Raw genomic sequence first — 16,235 nt, 5'->3', positions numbered from 1 at the left:
TGCCCTGACTTACCCTCACTGGGTGAGTCCCACAGACCTTGCTGGTCTGCACCGCAGTCCTTTCTCTGAATTCCTGTGACTTGCCGTTGCCAAGGCTTGTTGGGTCCAATCTGGTTGTCGACACCGCAGCACTCGACAGACTTCGTGGGACAGCTCGAATCCGGCTCATGGACTTCGTCGACGCCTCCTGGACCTCGTGGCTGAAGAGTCAAGACACCCATCAACTCACCTGAAGCACCCGACATCTGTGCGCATTGGTCCATCCTGCCCTAGGTCACTGGTAAGTGACCCAGACTCTGTCCCCTCTGCTTTCAGGTTCCTTACATCCTAGATCCAGGCTTGGATCTCTCCGGACACTTCTCCTCTTCACGGCAGCAGCAGTTCTTTGCAGGCTTCCATTGGAATCGACGACGCGACCCGACACCAAAAGACACCAATGCACCCGGCTTCCCTGGGTGAGGTAACTCGAGTACTCCGGTGCTCTCGTGGGTGCTAGCCCTAGAACTTCCTAAGTCCAAAAGGGTTTGGTCCTGACTCGATTAGAAGTGTCCCTAATCTTTAAATTTCCAACCGCGACATTGCCCATAGAAGATAACAGGAACCCGCGGTTGTGTTTACACACTGCATACAGTCCCCGTGGGTCCCCTGTGTCACTACCTTGGGTGGTTCCTTGGGGTCCCAGCGATTCTAGAGGCTATAGGCCTAGTGTCTATCCCAGTCGTGGTTCTTATACCACTTTTTTGGTATATGGTTTGGTACGCCCCTAGGGCCCAAACGAGTATTTGTGCTATTACTGATGATTGCTATCTTGTAAACTAAGTACTTCAAAGTCCAGTCTCATAAAGAGACTAGAGGGGTGTGTTTTATCTTAAATAGATATATTTTAAATATATACCTGGTGTGGTTGTCTTTTCATTTGATCAATCAAGAGATTATAGACTGGTAAAACAAGCTGCTTTACATTCCTTCAAGACTTAGCCTGAAGGCTGCTCTCCATAGCTACCACTAGGATAGATTTCAATAAAGGTTGTCTTTACCTATCACCATAAGGGGTTGTTTGGACTGATACAAGGTGCCCGCTAGAACTAGTGGACAGCATATATCAGGCCAACTTCTCACATTGGTGTGCAGCAGGTGGGATTCCAGCTTGCTATTTAGACTCCTTGTGAAATCACTGATTTCAAGATTTCAAAACTGCTTCCTCCATGATCATGATTCTTGTCTTTCCTTTATTCACCATTGAATTGCGGCTTCTCAACAGCCTGCTGGAGCCGGACGTGGTCGGTGGAGGCCAGTCTGAGCGGGGGACGTCGGGATTAAACCATCAGCATACATTAACAAGGACATTGGCCTGGAGTCCAGCTTAGGAGGATGTGCACTGACCTTGTGAATGTGGGGCTGGCGGTGTTCCCTGCGGGGAACTCAGAGGGGGTTCGAAGTGGCAGTTTCTGCCGGGCATTGGGAGCCAATAGACAATAAACGTAAGCACCTTACCTTGTGGTCTGAGCTTCTTTTCACTGGCAACAGGCTGGTCTGTCGGTTCCAGCGTCCTCCACCGTGCCAAGTGTTGCCTTGTCTCTTCTGTCTGGGCTGCCCAGTGTTTGTGTGCCGTGCTGCTGCTGCAGAAATTGTTTGAGCATTATCCCTGCTGCAGTGTTTGGAGGTGGGTGAGGGCAGCTGTTTCTTGGCCCCACCGGCCCTTGTGCATATGTGTGTACCTCAGTGTTGACTTTTTCGTCTTCGTGGCGGCTGATTGAGGATTCGAGCACTGCGCCCAATTAACTTTAAAAACACACGTTACATGTGCCACGGTGCGGCCATTTTGGATTGGGCTTTTGTATCAACATGCTTGAATTCCTGTAGAAATACACACATTGCTTGTGCAACGTAACAGCCCTTTTGCTTTGGGCCCAGGTTCAGGACCATATTCTGCCTACATTAACCCTCAGTGAGGTGAAGATAGTCAACATAAGCCACATAAAGCTGTAACTTTCTTACCTTCACATAACCCCCTGCTGTAGGAAGCTGGGCTTCTGTTGCAGTAACACCCCCCCCCCATTTTTGCCAGACCATTGATGCACTCTTTACTTGATGTGCACTGGGTCCCTGCCAATCAGGGACCCAGGGCCTGTGTTCTTTCTCAAAAAATAATACCTTGTATGTCCAATTGGCATCTCTGGCCACAGGTTGGCCCCTGATAAATGGTACCACAGGTACCCAGGGCCCTGTGACTAGGGAAGACCTCTAAGGGCTGCAGCACTTAATGTGCCGCCCTCAGAGGCCCTGTACCCTGACTCTCACACACTGCCTTTGCAGGATGTGTGTCTTGGTGCAGTACAAAGTGAAGAGTCGACATGGCACACATCCCTGTGTGCCATACCCGCAAACCACTGCCCTGGCATACATCAGTCACCCCTCTAGCTGGGTGCACTATACCAGTGGTGGGGGTACAGGTGCATGAGCCCTGTACCCCTACAGTGTCTAAGTCCATTTTTAGACATTGTAAGTGCAGTGCTGCCATTAAGAATATATGGTGCTGGGAGTTTGTCATTATGAACTCCACAGCACCATAATGACTTTACTGAAAACTGGGAAGTTTGGTATCAAACTTCTCAGCACATTAAACGCACACTGAAGCCAGAGTGGGACTTAAAGAAAAATGCACTCAGAGGGCATCTTAGAGATGCCCCCTAAAAAACTACCAGCCTCTGGTGGGTTCCCTGCCTGGTACACACCAGCCTGCCACCACAAGACATGTTTCTGGACCCCCAGTGTGGGAGCCTATGCTCCCTGAGCCCTGAAACAGAGCCTTTCCTGGGCGGAGGTCTTCACACCTCCCCCAGGCCAGGAAGAGCCATCTGTGGCAGGGGAGCTTCAAAGGCCTGGCAGCCTTTATAATGCGACCCCCAGCCACTCCGGCTATCAGGAGCAGGCCCCCTTCCTGGTTCCCTTCCTTTTCGGCGGAAAGACAGGCAGGAAAAATTAGTCAGCCCAGAAAGTGTGCCCACCTCTGCCAACCCCACCCCTCAGGTGGAGGGGGGCGAGGTGAAGCCCACTCTTCAGTGCCCGCCATCTTGCAGATGGCAGGCACTCCCCAATCAGGATTAGTGATTGTGCTCACTCCCCCATGTGGGGTGAGCACACCCAGGGTGTAGTCGCCCTAAGGTCAGTAGCCCATTGGCTACTGACCTCAGAACTCCTAAAACATCCCCTAAATACAGTATTTAGGGGGCAGTCCTGAACCAAGAAGTCAGAAAAGAAACCACAAGAATAAAAGAAGAAGAAGGACCGAACAGCCGTGCCGAAGAGGACGATGCCCACTGACTTGGCCCCAGCCCTGCTGGCCTGTCCCCACCTCGGACCTGCAGAAGTAAATCCCTGGTGTGTCCTGCCGCCAGCAGCCTCAAGAACCCCAAGGACCTGCCCTGCCTTCAAAAGAAAAGACTTTGCCGCCCGTGAGCACCGGATTTTTTCAACCCCAAACAGACGTGAACTCGGGCTAAATACACGAGTCTGCACCACTCTGCACCCGATATCCACGGACCGAGTTTGAGTGGCCCAACACCACGGGGAGGTCTCCCCAGTGATCCTGACCCAAGATCCAGCGATCCCTGACCTGCCTCAAGCCGACGCTTGCAGCCTCAATCCGGAGGGTCCCCTCAACTGCGACCAGGAGCTGGTAAGAATATCCGACCCTTAGAGACACCCCTGCATCTGAAGCTCCACGGCCTTGGGTGGTCCAACCGACGGCGCCTAGCCAAGCCCCAGCATCCCAACTGACCTCTCCAAGTGGTGGTCACACCTAGAAGACCTTCGTCCTCGAGTCTGCAGTGTGTTTGCATACAGGAGCCTCCCCATTGAAAGCTACAGGGGACCAGACACCAAAACAGCACTCCGCACCCAGCCGCCCCAGTGCCACTGATGGTGTACCTTTTGTGCTGGCTTGAACCCCCATTTGCCCTGAGCTTAAGTCTAGGAGCTTTGTTCTTACAACCCAGTGGGCTGCTCGTGAGCATCCACCAACCAACCTAGCCACCAACCCAGCCGTCCTAGTGCCGCTGAGGGTGTAACAAGAGTGCATCCTTGACCCTGGGGCACCCCTGAGTCAGACCGCAGAAAACCAACTCCCACAACCAAACACTTACCTTTGAACCGATAATCCTATTTTTCTCCATTGTTTTTCTGTGAAAAGTCTTTTAAGTGCGGAGTTGGAAAATCTAAGAAACCCTTTAAAACTGTAACCAAATAACAAAAACACTCTTACTTACCTGTTTACAAGAAATGTCCCAGTGCAGTATCCAGGAATACTGCACTGTGTAGGAAAAGTAATCTGTAAAGTAATCTACTTGACATTCTACTGAAACGCCAATAGAAAGTATATGTACTGTATATCAAAAGCATTGCATTACTAATAGCTCTACTGTAATCAAAGTGCATATACAATTGCAATTCAAACTGTTTACAAACTGTGTTACAACTGTAAAATATGTATTGTTTACCTGCTTGGTTCTACAAAAAAAATAATTAAAAGAATATTTTTATATAAAAACAATTGGTCTGAAGTTCAGTCTTTGAGTGTGTGAAATCATTTGCTGAATGAGTGTGTACAACAAATGCTTAACACGGTCCTCTGATACTGCCTCACTGCTCGACCACACTACCACAAATAGAGAGTGAGGTGCCAATTGCAACAACCTGTAACTTTCTACAAAAGCCAATTGCATATTGCAAAAGTATTTACCTAAAGCATCTCATTCTGAGAAAGTATATTTTAATACCCATTGTTGGTTCTAAAATAAAACAAACATATTTTTTTATATATAAACGATTGGCCTAGAGTTCAGTTCTTGAGTGTGTGAGACCATTTGCTGACTGAGTGTGTGCAACAAATGCTTTACACTGTCCTCTGATACTGTCTTACTGCTCCACCAAGCTACCACTTTAGAGAGTAAGGTTATATCTAACTTTAGTCTCTGTCAAACCTCTGGGGACTGTGGACTCTGTACACCCTGTACCTCACTTTGGTGTAGGTTATATAGAGCCAGCTTCCTACACCTGCAATGAAAAAATATAATCAACTGTAGAACAGCACTCCCTGAAACCGCACTCACCCATCAGGATGAAATGATCTAAATGTACCCAGTCAGAGTCTGTTTGCAGGAGACATTTGGCAAAGATGTTCCTATTACGTCCAGGATAGCGATCGGACGATAGTTTCTGGGATTGTCGTTATCACAATTTTATATAAAATGCAATCATGTTACTCCCGTCTAGGAGTCTGGATTACAACCAGAATCTACGCACTAATCAAAAAGTTGTTTTAAATTTGTAGCCCAGGAACTGGGAAAAGATTTTAATATGTCCACAGTGATTTCATCCGGACCAGCGGACAGATGTTTTCAGCTCACAGATTAGTTTATTCATTTCTACTGCTGACAAATCTTCTCAAACAGCAGAAGAAGGAATCTTGGCTTCTAAAGAGGGGCGGTGTCCACAAGTAACCGCGAATGATTGCTCCATATGTGACCGCCAATTGTTTTTGTCAAGTGGAATAGGTTTTTCAAGTGGGCTTTGCCCAATAATTTTGCAATGATCAACAGAATTTACTGGTATTCCTGGAGAGCGGGCACTCTGCACAGACCACAAGAGTTTCACAACATCAGCCTCTTTTTGTTGTTTTTGAGTCATTTCAACTGTGGTTTTGCCTTACGTGACCCAGAATTGGGTAAAGGACAGGGCTGTATACATTCAGTTAATACTTTACAGATATACGAAACTAAGCGCTTCTTGAAGGGTATATGTTAGACCTGGCACCTTGGCGTGGGTCTCCCTTCAATTTTTGCTGTTGCCTCATGTGCTTTTGCTGGTGTTAGTTGCTCAGGGCACTGTGCCACTGCTGTACAGTGTCACAGTGGAAGTGCTCCCTATTGTAAATTAATGTATGAATTTGTGATTTCATGATTGGTTGGTTTGGTTTACCTATCAGACCCTAGTACAGTGCACCAGGAGTCCCAGGGCTTGTACATCCAAATGCTGCTGGTGGGCTTGCAGCACTGGTTGTGCCACCCACAGAAGCAGCCTGTAAAAGAGTGTCTAAGGTCTACCATTGCAGAGCCTTCGTGCAGTCTGGTACTGTCATGCTGACTGGGCAAGTGCACCCACTTGCAAGTCCCTAAAACTTCCCTTTTCTTCATATCAGACACCCCTATGGTAGGCCCAAGGGCAGGGTGCATTGTAAGGATAAGGTAGGACATGCCCTGGTGTGTGTGGCATGTTCTAATAGGGAATTACAGCCATTTTCATTTTTCACTATTGCAAGGCTACCTGTTCTCCATAGGCCAGAATTGGCAGTTTGGTTTTTACATTTTATAATCCTAACTGACTCAGGGGACATGGTAGAAATTTGAATTTAGTATGCCTGAACTCAGAATGATAAAATACATCTTTTAGTGAAGTTGTGTTAGAAATGAGGGGACTCTGGTTGGCGCAGGCAAGGACCAGCGACAAGCAGGGACCCTTTACTTCTAGTCAGGGCGAAGGATGACTCCTTAGAATAACCCCTGCTCACCCTCTAGGTGCGTGGCGCGAGCAGACAAGGCTAAACCTCAGGGCGTACACGGTTAAGCATTTGCAATTATACACACAGTAAACTCGTTGCATGCACCACAAACCGACACCAGGTAGGTTGTATACAAAAAAAATACGGCTTTTATATATTTTCAGCAGACTTAGTACAAGACCCAGCAACGGTGAAACTGTGGGGCCACGATCTTTATGAATACGGAAAGTTCCTTGATACGGAAAGTCTTCTTATGCGGGCAACAAAGGGAACTGTGGGCCTTAGCGCACTTCGCGCTGAGGCGGCAACCGGGAGGCACCCGTCAGACGGCAGGGAAAACAGAACGTTGCGGACCCTGGATCCGATGCGAGCTCGCGGTCGAGTTCGTACGTACCGTACCTTTGTCTTCTTTTCGTGAAGGCGGGTGCGGGACACTCAGCGGCTCTTTCAGAAGGGCGAGGCGGCGTCCGGGGCTTCCACACTTCACGAGGGGGGGTCTGGTCCTTCAGGCTCACAACAAGAGCGGGGTGTTTCAGGTGGGCAGTGAGCAAGGCGGGACAGCCGGGCACGCTTTCTACGCCCGGGCCGCCCGAGGCTTGAAGATGCTCACAGTGCAGATTCCGGCGGGAGGGGTGATGGTGCGCAGCGAGCCTCCGGCGAGCGAGGTGACTGGGGCAGCCCAGCACGGCGTAGGGAGAGTGGCTCAGATCGAGCGAGGCTCTTCCCAAGGCAGGGGCGGCTAAGCTGTCCGGTCACGACTCAAGGAGGGCTGGGGGGCACGAGAGTCACGGCTCCGGCGAGAGAAAGAACACCACAGTCCAGCGGTGGGCGAGTGAAGGTCAGGATGAGCCCAATGGTCCTGGGGCTCAGTTCAGGGGGCAAGCTCGCTTCCAGGCCCTTGGAGATCGTTTTTGAAAGCACAAGTTTCTTGAAAATAAAAATGAAGCAAAGTCTTTAGTAAAGGGTTCCTCTTCTCTCCTTTGGCAGCAAGGTCACCACTGCAGGCCAGTCCCCCAAGTTAGGGACAGTCTTCCTCCTTACAGCTTTCCTGGCGCCTCCTCCTCAGGCAGAGATTCTTCTTGGTTCAAAGCGGATCTGATCTCTTAGGAGCATGGCTCCTACATTTATACTGCATTTCTTTTGTTCTCCCAGGCCAGGGGGGCCCTTGCCTAGTTCAGTCCAGTTCTGGAGCACTTTGTTGACGCGATGCAGGCTTCTTCTTTCAGAGTGCAGGGCAGAGTCATCAGACGCTCCACAGGGGGCGGAGCCGGCATTGTTGTGGCAGAGCACAGTCCTATTCAGAGTCCAGGTGTACTCCTCCCACCCATCTACCTGTCAATCTTTCTATTCACCACCAGGCTACCTAGCCCTGCCCATCTGGGTTTCCCCAGCCCTGTCACTCACACAAGCCATACAGCAGACACACATCACGCAGAGGCGGGCTGAAATGGTTAGGCAAGAAAATGCCAACTTTCTAAAAGTGGCATTTGCAAACGCAGAATAGTAAAATAAACCTTACGAAAAGATGTACCTTATTATTCTGAGTTCAGGCATACTAAACTCGATCTTCTACCATGTTCCCTGGGTATGTTAGGATCATAGGATGTAGCAATCTCAACCGCCCATTCTGGCCTATGAGAACAGGGTAGCCTTACAATAGTGAAAAACGAAAATGGCGGTAATTCACTATTAGGACATTCCACACACATCAGGGCTTGTCCTACCTTATGCTTACAACGCACCCTGCCCTTGGGCCTACCATAGGGGTGACTAACATGAAGTTAAGGGAAGGTTTAGGGACTGGCAAGTGGGTGCACTTGCCCAGTCAGCATGACAGTACCAGACTGCACGCAGGTTCTGCAATGGCAGACCTAGACATATTTTACCAGGCCGGGTCTGTGGGTGGCACAACCAGTGCTGCAAGCCCACCATCGGTATTTGTATTTACACGCCCTGGCACTCCTGGTGCACTTTACTGGGGTCTGACAGTAAACCAAATAAGCCAATCATGGAATCCAACCAACATATACATTTTACATAGGGAGAGCATATGCACTTTAGCACTGAACAGCAGTGGTAAAGTGCCCAGAGTCATAAAACAGCCAACAACAGGTCAGAAAAAATGCAGGAATAAGGAAAAAAGTTTAGGGATGACCCTGCAAAAATGGCCAAGTCCAACAAGTTGGTTTTAACATTCTGTGTTTGAAAATACCACTTTTAGAAAGTAGGTATTTTCTTGTCTAAGCATTCAAACCTGCCTCTGCTAGGCTGTGTATTCCCTGTCTGGAATTTTGAGTGACAGGGCTGGGGAATTCCAGGAGACAGGGTGAGGTGTCCTAGTGGTGAATAGAGAGATCTGCATCTAGGTGGGTGGAGTAGCACCTGGGACCTGAATGGGGCTGTGCCTTCCCGCCACAATGCTGGCTCCACCTCCTGTGGTGCGACTGATGTCCCTGCCCTGCACTCTGAAATGAAAGAAGGAGTCATGTCAACAAAGTGCTCCAAGACTGACCAGAACTGGTATGAACAAGGCAGAGGCCACTCTGCCATCAGAGGACAAAGGATTTTGGAGTATAAGTATTGGGACCCTGATCCCAAGAATTTAGATCACTTTGGGAAACAAGAAGAAACTCTGCTGAGGAGAGGAACCAAGAAGAAACTGAGGAGAGACTATCCCTGAAACTGGAGGATTGGCCTGCAGGGGTTGCCTACTGCCAAAGAGAGGAGAGAGGAACTTTGTGTGTACTTTTGCTCAACTTGTGAAGGATCTCCAAGGGCTTGAAAAAGAGCTTGCCTCCTGCTGAAATCTCAGGAACAACTGTCTTCACCTCCCAGCTCCCAGAGTTCTTTGGAAGTGCCTGCTGCTGTGTTGGGCCTTCTGAGGGACTGCATGTCGCAAGGAGCTGGAAGCGCGACTCAAGAAGGAGAAGCGTGCCGCCGTCGGAGCTGTTGTCGTCGCATCGCGTAAAGTGTGTCGCCGCTGCAGCATCGCATCGAGCGGAAGCGTCTCGCATCATCCAGGAAGTGTCTTGCAACGCTGAAGAAGCGTGTCGCCATCGCAGCCATCGTAGCTGACGCATTGAACCGCATCAAGAGAAGAGTCTCATATCGAGGAAGAAGCGTGTCGCCATCGTAGTTGTCACATTGCACCGCATCAAGAAGAGCGCCTCGCATTCACGGAGAAGCGTGCCGCCATCGGGGCTGCTGTCATCGCATCGCGTAAAGGGGCGTCGCCGCTGCAATATCGCATCGAGCGGAAGCGTCTCGCAACATCGGAGAAGAGTGACGCTGCCAAGGCCGCTGTCGTCACATCGCATAAAGGGATGTCGCTGCTGTAGCTGACGCATCGCGTCGAGTCTTCTCGCAACATCGGAGAAGCGTGCCGCATCTGGAAGATCTTCATGCCTTTATTTCTTTGCACCAAAAACTTCATCGCATCAACAATGTTGCAACACTTTCGTTGCCCTGCGTGTCGCATCTAAAAGGTACATTGACTTAAAGTGTTGCAATTAAGAACTTAAGAGAACTAAGCTAAATTCTACCATCTAAAGTAACAGTATTGTGTGTTTTTGTTGTTTAATGGTCTTGTGATAAATCTATATAAAGAATATTTATTTTTTATATAAAACTTGTGTGGTGTCCATCTGTAGTGTTGTCACGTGATTACTGTACGTTTTCACAAATACTTTACACACTGCCTCTGAGATAAGCCTGTCTGCTCGTGCCAAGCTACCAAGGGGGTGAGCAGGGGTTATTTTAGGAGTGTACCCCTTTACCCTGACTAGAGGAGGAGGTCCCCATTTGTCACAAGTGCAAATCTGTGCCAACCAGAGACCCCCAAGTCTAACAGTATAATTATGATACCTGAGATGGAATCTACAGCAAGTTGTATTTCGGTCCTTGTTGCTTTATTGATACTTGGCCCTTTACATAATTTCTAATTAGACAAGATCTTAAAATCCCAGTACAGCGGGTACCAAGTTTTAAGAAATTGTCATGCGAGAGCAGAATATTACGGACTATGATCGCGGCATAGATTCTAAACCTAATGTGATACTGACACTGATTCAAATAATGCAAGGGAACGTATAATGGCATGATCTAGTAGTGACTGAAGGTTTCATCGGGAGAGAGGATCCCCTCTTCTCGATGCTCTCACTGGACTGGTCCATGGATTCAGCTCCTGTATTGGGTTAGCCCTCTCCTCTCAGAGTTGCCTGATGCGTTACGTGGCCACAGTGACTCATTACTGGAATCTTATTATCCTCAAACAACTTTGCTTCCTGGCACTTAAGTTCTCCCACCTCTGATATAAGAGCCTTCAGAACAAGGGGGCTGCTGGTAATGACTGCTCCTGAACCACAAGTTGTTTATTAAATGGAGTATAGAGAAGACTGCTTGAAGGACGTCATCGCACAAATGGGGCTCTCAGTTGTATCTGGGAGAGGTTTTATCAATGAAACCCTGCCTCCCATCACAGAGGCGTTGAAGCCCAGTGTAGTGTTCTTACTTGAGGCTTCTTTGCCTCCATGTTAAGTTGATGATGATGTCAGCCGCTGTGGGTGTTCTTTTAAAGAATGTGTGGTGAAGAGAATGTTATGCGTTGAAGCTAATGTCAGTTGCACTGGCTTGGCTGAAGGATGAGGTCTTAAGATTACTCTCTACATTAAAGAGCTTCAAATCAAACTACCGTTTCCTGCTTCTTCTATCCATCACCCATACCTCATTTTGGCGACGAGTGGAAACTCTTAAAGAAGACCTCAACTCATTTCTTACTTCGAACTCATGCTGGCACATCGCTTTCTACTTACTGCTGTGTAAGAACTCATAACGGCTCGCTCTTCACTTCGGTTCGCTGGCACCTTCGTGGGAGCTCTTCCGGAGTTGTCTGAGTCGTGAGTGGACAAGCGCTGAAAGCGGTGCACCTCCGATGTTTGTGAGCCTTCTTGAAACGCGCGCTGGAAGCGGTGCATCTCCGATCTTTGCTGGGCTTTTGCGCATTTTGGGTTCTCCTCCTGTCTGACGTTGCAGCATTTCAGGGAGGTTTCCTCTCATTGGCTGATTTGGGGGCCTGTTGTTGTTCCTGTGAGGTGTCTCCCAATTGGACTACTTCATTTGGTTTTGTCGTTTGGGCCCTCCTACGCTTCGCAATTCATTTTGATTTGCGTTCCCCTGGCAACGGCTTTGAGCCTCCCGCAACACGTCACACTATTGGAGACCGAATTGCTGACGACGCTGCTTCTTACGAGGAACAAGGCTGTTGCGTAGCAACCCGTTTTGCTTCACGTTGCCCTGACAACAGCCTCGAGTCCTCCGCTACAGGTCATATTACCGGAGACGGAACTGCTTGCTTCCTGGCTACGCTACTACACTCGAGGAACATTTCCTGAGGTAAAACTTGGTGTTTCTGGTTCCTCGCCTCGTGAGTACTTGCCTTCGTGTTCAAGTCTATTTCTGGATTCTCGCCATACTGACTTTCACTTTCCTTACCGGAGCAACGCTGATCTGCACAGCTTTTATTTTTTTTTTACTTCTTGTTGTCACAGTTGTTTTTGCAGATCCAAATAATGCTCTGACCTACTTAATGGTTGTTTAGAGTAACCATTTTCTTTACTGAAAAGTTGGGACAGCTCTTACTGTACTAGGTATAGGTATTGATAGGTATATTGTGACGGTTGTATGACATAATTTCGAAAGACAAAAATTCGACCTACAAAAATATCGCAACAAAAATATCGTGGTCAAGAATATCGACATCCTATCTACAACATGGTAAGTACAAAAATATCGATAATTTAATATCGATGTCAAAAATATCGTAATTCAAAAATATCGGTTTTTTTTTAGTTTAAAAATATATGTAAAATAAACCAAATAATACTTATAAATCAAAGAAACATAATTAAATATATTGTATAATATGTAAAATTTATAATAAATATATATAATTAAATGAAACTTTAATTAAACATATATATAATATATAATATATACACTTACTTAATAATTACTTTTAATAATAATTTCTATAACATATAAATTATTAAATATTTATTTAAATTACCAATACATCTATACACATAAAACAATAACATTAATAAATATTAAATAATTACATATAGCAAATAATAATCAATAATTTTAATTTGAATAATTTTTATTATTAATTATATATTACAATAGCTAAAATATTACAAAACATATTTAATATCAGACACAATAAAACTACTAGTCCAACTTCAACAAAAACAACAGTAAGGAAAATGTTGGATAGCGTAGGGGTAAAAATATCTATTCCAACTCCCGAGAGTGCAACAGTAGGGAAAACATTGGATAGCGTAGGAGTAAAAATTACTATTCCAACTCCAAAGAGTGCAACAGTAGGGAAAGTGTTGGATAGCGTAGGGGTAAAAATTACTATTCCAACTCCAGAGAGTGCAATAGTAGGGAAAATGTTGGATAGCGTAATGGTAAAAATTACTATTCCCACTCCAGAGAGTGCAATAGTAGGGAAAGTGTTGGATAGCGTAAGGGTAAAAATTACTATTCCCACTCCAGACAGTGCAACAGTAGGGAAAACGTTGGATAGCGTAGGGGTACAAATAACTATTCCAACTCCAAAGAGTGCAACAGTAGGGAAAACGTTGGATAGCATAGGGGTAAAAATTACTATTCCAACTCCAGAGAGTGCAATAGTAGGGAAAGTGTTGGATAGCGTAAGCGTAAAATTTACTATTCCCACTCCAGAGAGTGCAATAGTAGGGAAAGTGTTGGATAGCGTAAGGGTAACATTTACTATTCCCACTCCAGAGAGTGCAACAGTATAGAAAACGTTGGATAGCGTAGGGGTAAAAATAACTATTCCAACTCCAAAGAGTGCAACAGTAGGGAAAACATTGGATAGCGTAGGGGTAAAAATTACTATTCCAACTCCAGAGAGTGCAATAGTAGGGAAAGTGTTGGATAGCGTAAGGGTCAAATTTACTATTCCCACTCCAGAGAATGCAATAGTAGGGAAAGTGTTGGATAGCGTAAGGGTAAAAATTACTATTCCAACTCCAGAGAGTGCAACAGTAGGGAAAACGTTGGATAGCGTAGGGGTAAAAATTACTATTCCCACTCCAGAGAGTGCAATAGTAGGGAAAGTGTTGGATAGCGTAAGGGTAAAAATTACTATTCCCACTCCAGACAGTGCAACAGTAGAGAAAAGGTTGGATAGCGTAGGGGTAAAAATTACTATTCCAACTCCAAAGAGTGCAACAGTAGGGAAAGCGCTGGATAGCGTAGGGGTAAAAATTACTATTCCAACTCCAGAGAGTGCAACAGTAGGGAAAGCGCTGGATAGCGTAGGGGTAAAAATTACTATTCCCACTCCAGATAGTAAAACAGTTGGGAAAGCACTAGATAGCATAGTGATTCTATTAACATTATAACCAATTTAATAATTTCTTATAAAAAAATTGCATGTTAACAATGTTTTAAAAAAAAAAATATTATTAAATACCAATTATGTAAAATAAATATTTAAATAAATAAATTTTAATTACATCCCACACTATTCCCCCTTTAACACACAACACACTACACATAAAAATTCACATAATTAATTTAATTATGAATTAATCACTTAATAAAATTAAATCACCAATTAATTACTAATTAACAATTAATAATTAACTATAACAATAAAGAAATATTATTAATAAACTAATTATAATTTATATAATTAACAAAATAATAAAGTAATTTTACAATTAATAATTAATTAAAAATTAATTAATCTATTAATCACATTAATTACCAATTATTAATTGATTACAAATTAATTAATCATAAATACCAATGAAACAATACATATTAATTCATTAATTATAATTACATTACTTCCCACCCTATTCCCCTATAAACCCACAACCCACTACACATTAAAATTCACATAATTAATTTAATTATCAATTAATCACTTAATAAAATTAAATCACCAATTAATTACTAATTAACAATTAATTAATTAACAATAAATAAATATTAATAATAAACTAATTATAATGTATATAATTAACCAATTAATAAAATAATTGTACAATTAATAATTAATTAACAATTAATTAATCAATTAATTACCAATTATTAATTAATTACCAATTAATTAATCATAAATACCAATTAAACAATACATATTAATTCATTAATTATAATTAAATTACTTCCCACCCTATTCCCCTATAAACCCACAACCCGCTCTGATACTAAAACGCTAAATTAAATGTAAAATAATTATAAATCTCTAAACATTTATTTTTAAATGTATTAAAATACATTACAATAATCTTTCACATACAAATAAAATACATATTAAATGACATTACACTAAATAAATATCGATATTATTGACATCGAAATTTTTACTTACGATATTACTTACATCGATATTAATTACTTCGATATTATTTACTTCGATATTACTTACCTTGGGATCGATATTCTGTCCATCGATATTCTTGACTTCGATATTCTGTACCTACGATATTAAAAACACGATATTATTGTAGGTCGAAATTTAAAACTCGATATTTTGGCTAACCACCTATTGTGACGTGTGTAATTTGGGCTTGCAGTCACTTTTCACTTCAGATTTTTGTTATTCTGTCGTGTGACATTTTGTATCTTCATTATGCAAAACGTCACCGCACCACCGTTCTTTCTTTCTGCCCCTGAAGATCCTCCCATACCTTGGTTGAAGTGGAAAAAAGTTTTTTCTAATTATGCCAGGGTCTGCGGTACGTCTTTGAGTGCAGAAAGAAAGTCTGCTTTATTCTTACACTGTCTTGGTTCGGAGGGGCAGGAAGTTTTTGAACATCTCCCTGACTTACCGGACAGTGAGGGGAACTCCCTAAATGAATATGAAATCTGCATAAGGAAAATGGACTTACATTACCTACCCAAAATGAGTATGGTTTTAGAACGTTATCACTTTGGTAAGAGACTCCAGAAACATGAAGAAACTGTTGAACAATATGTTACCTCTTTGCGCAAGTTAGCTTCTACTTGTTCTTTTGGGGGGAGCTTAGAAGAAAGGCTCAGAGATCAACTCATGCTTGGGTCATCCATTGATAAAGCAAAAGACGCCCTCTGGCAAAAAGACAATCCTTCTCTCGAGGATGTCATCACGACCCTAAAGTTGCATGAACACTCGAAAGCTTGTTCTGAAGCTATACGCAAAGGAGCTGACAATAGTAAGAGTACTGATGCTGAAGTTAAGGAAATAAAAACAGATGTATCTACAGGGTCTGACAAAGTTTCAAAGGGGTCCACACAAAGTGCGTCTACTTCTTCCAAAAGTGTGCGTCCTACCTCAAACGCAAGATATTCCTCAGTGAAATGTTTTCGTTGTGGGAACATAGGACATTTGGCTAATTTCAAAGACTGCCCTGGGTGGAAAGCTATTTGCTCTGTTTGTAAAAGGAAAGGTCATTTTTCAAAATGTTGTAGATCAAATAAGAATCAAAAAAGTGTGAGGGAGGTAGATCTCTACGAACAAGATGGTGAAGAAGTGCTTGTGTCTCAGATTTGCTGCCAAGTGAAAGATGGTCCTATGGAAGATGTCTTGGTCAATGATAAGTGTGTTAAGATGTTGTTCGACTCTGGGGCCAAGATTACTTTAATTCCTAAAGAG

General features: G+C 44.4%; 1 protein-coding gene across 1 annotated transcript in view; it reads right to left on the bottom strand.

The window, feature by feature from the left end:
• LOC146788700 (NACHT, LRR and PYD domains-containing protein 3-like) overlaps positions 1 to 11,532 on the bottom strand; it is a 447,514-nt gene extending 435,982 nt beyond the window's left edge. The window contains exons 1-2 of the mRNA XM_085630084.1: positions 11,371 to 11,532; positions 4,500 to 4,509 (exon numbers count right to left, since the gene is read on the bottom strand). Of these exons, the coding sequence (XP_085486210.1) occupies positions 4,500 to 4,509; positions 11,371 to 11,532 (172 nt within the window). The remainder of the gene's footprint in view (positions 1 to 4,499; positions 4,510 to 11,370) is intronic.
• Positions 11,533 to 16,235: the final 4,703 nt, after the last annotated feature.

The sequence above is a fragment of the Triturus cristatus genome, chromosome 10 (assembly GCF_964204655.1).
Source record: "Triturus cristatus chromosome 10, aTriCri1.1, whole genome shotgun sequence".
Taxonomy (NCBI): domain Eukaryota; kingdom Metazoa; phylum Chordata; class Amphibia; order Caudata; family Salamandridae; genus Triturus; species Triturus cristatus.
The sequence above is the reverse complement of the archived record's forward strand: the minus strand, read 5'-3'. Positions and strand labels throughout refer to the sequence as shown.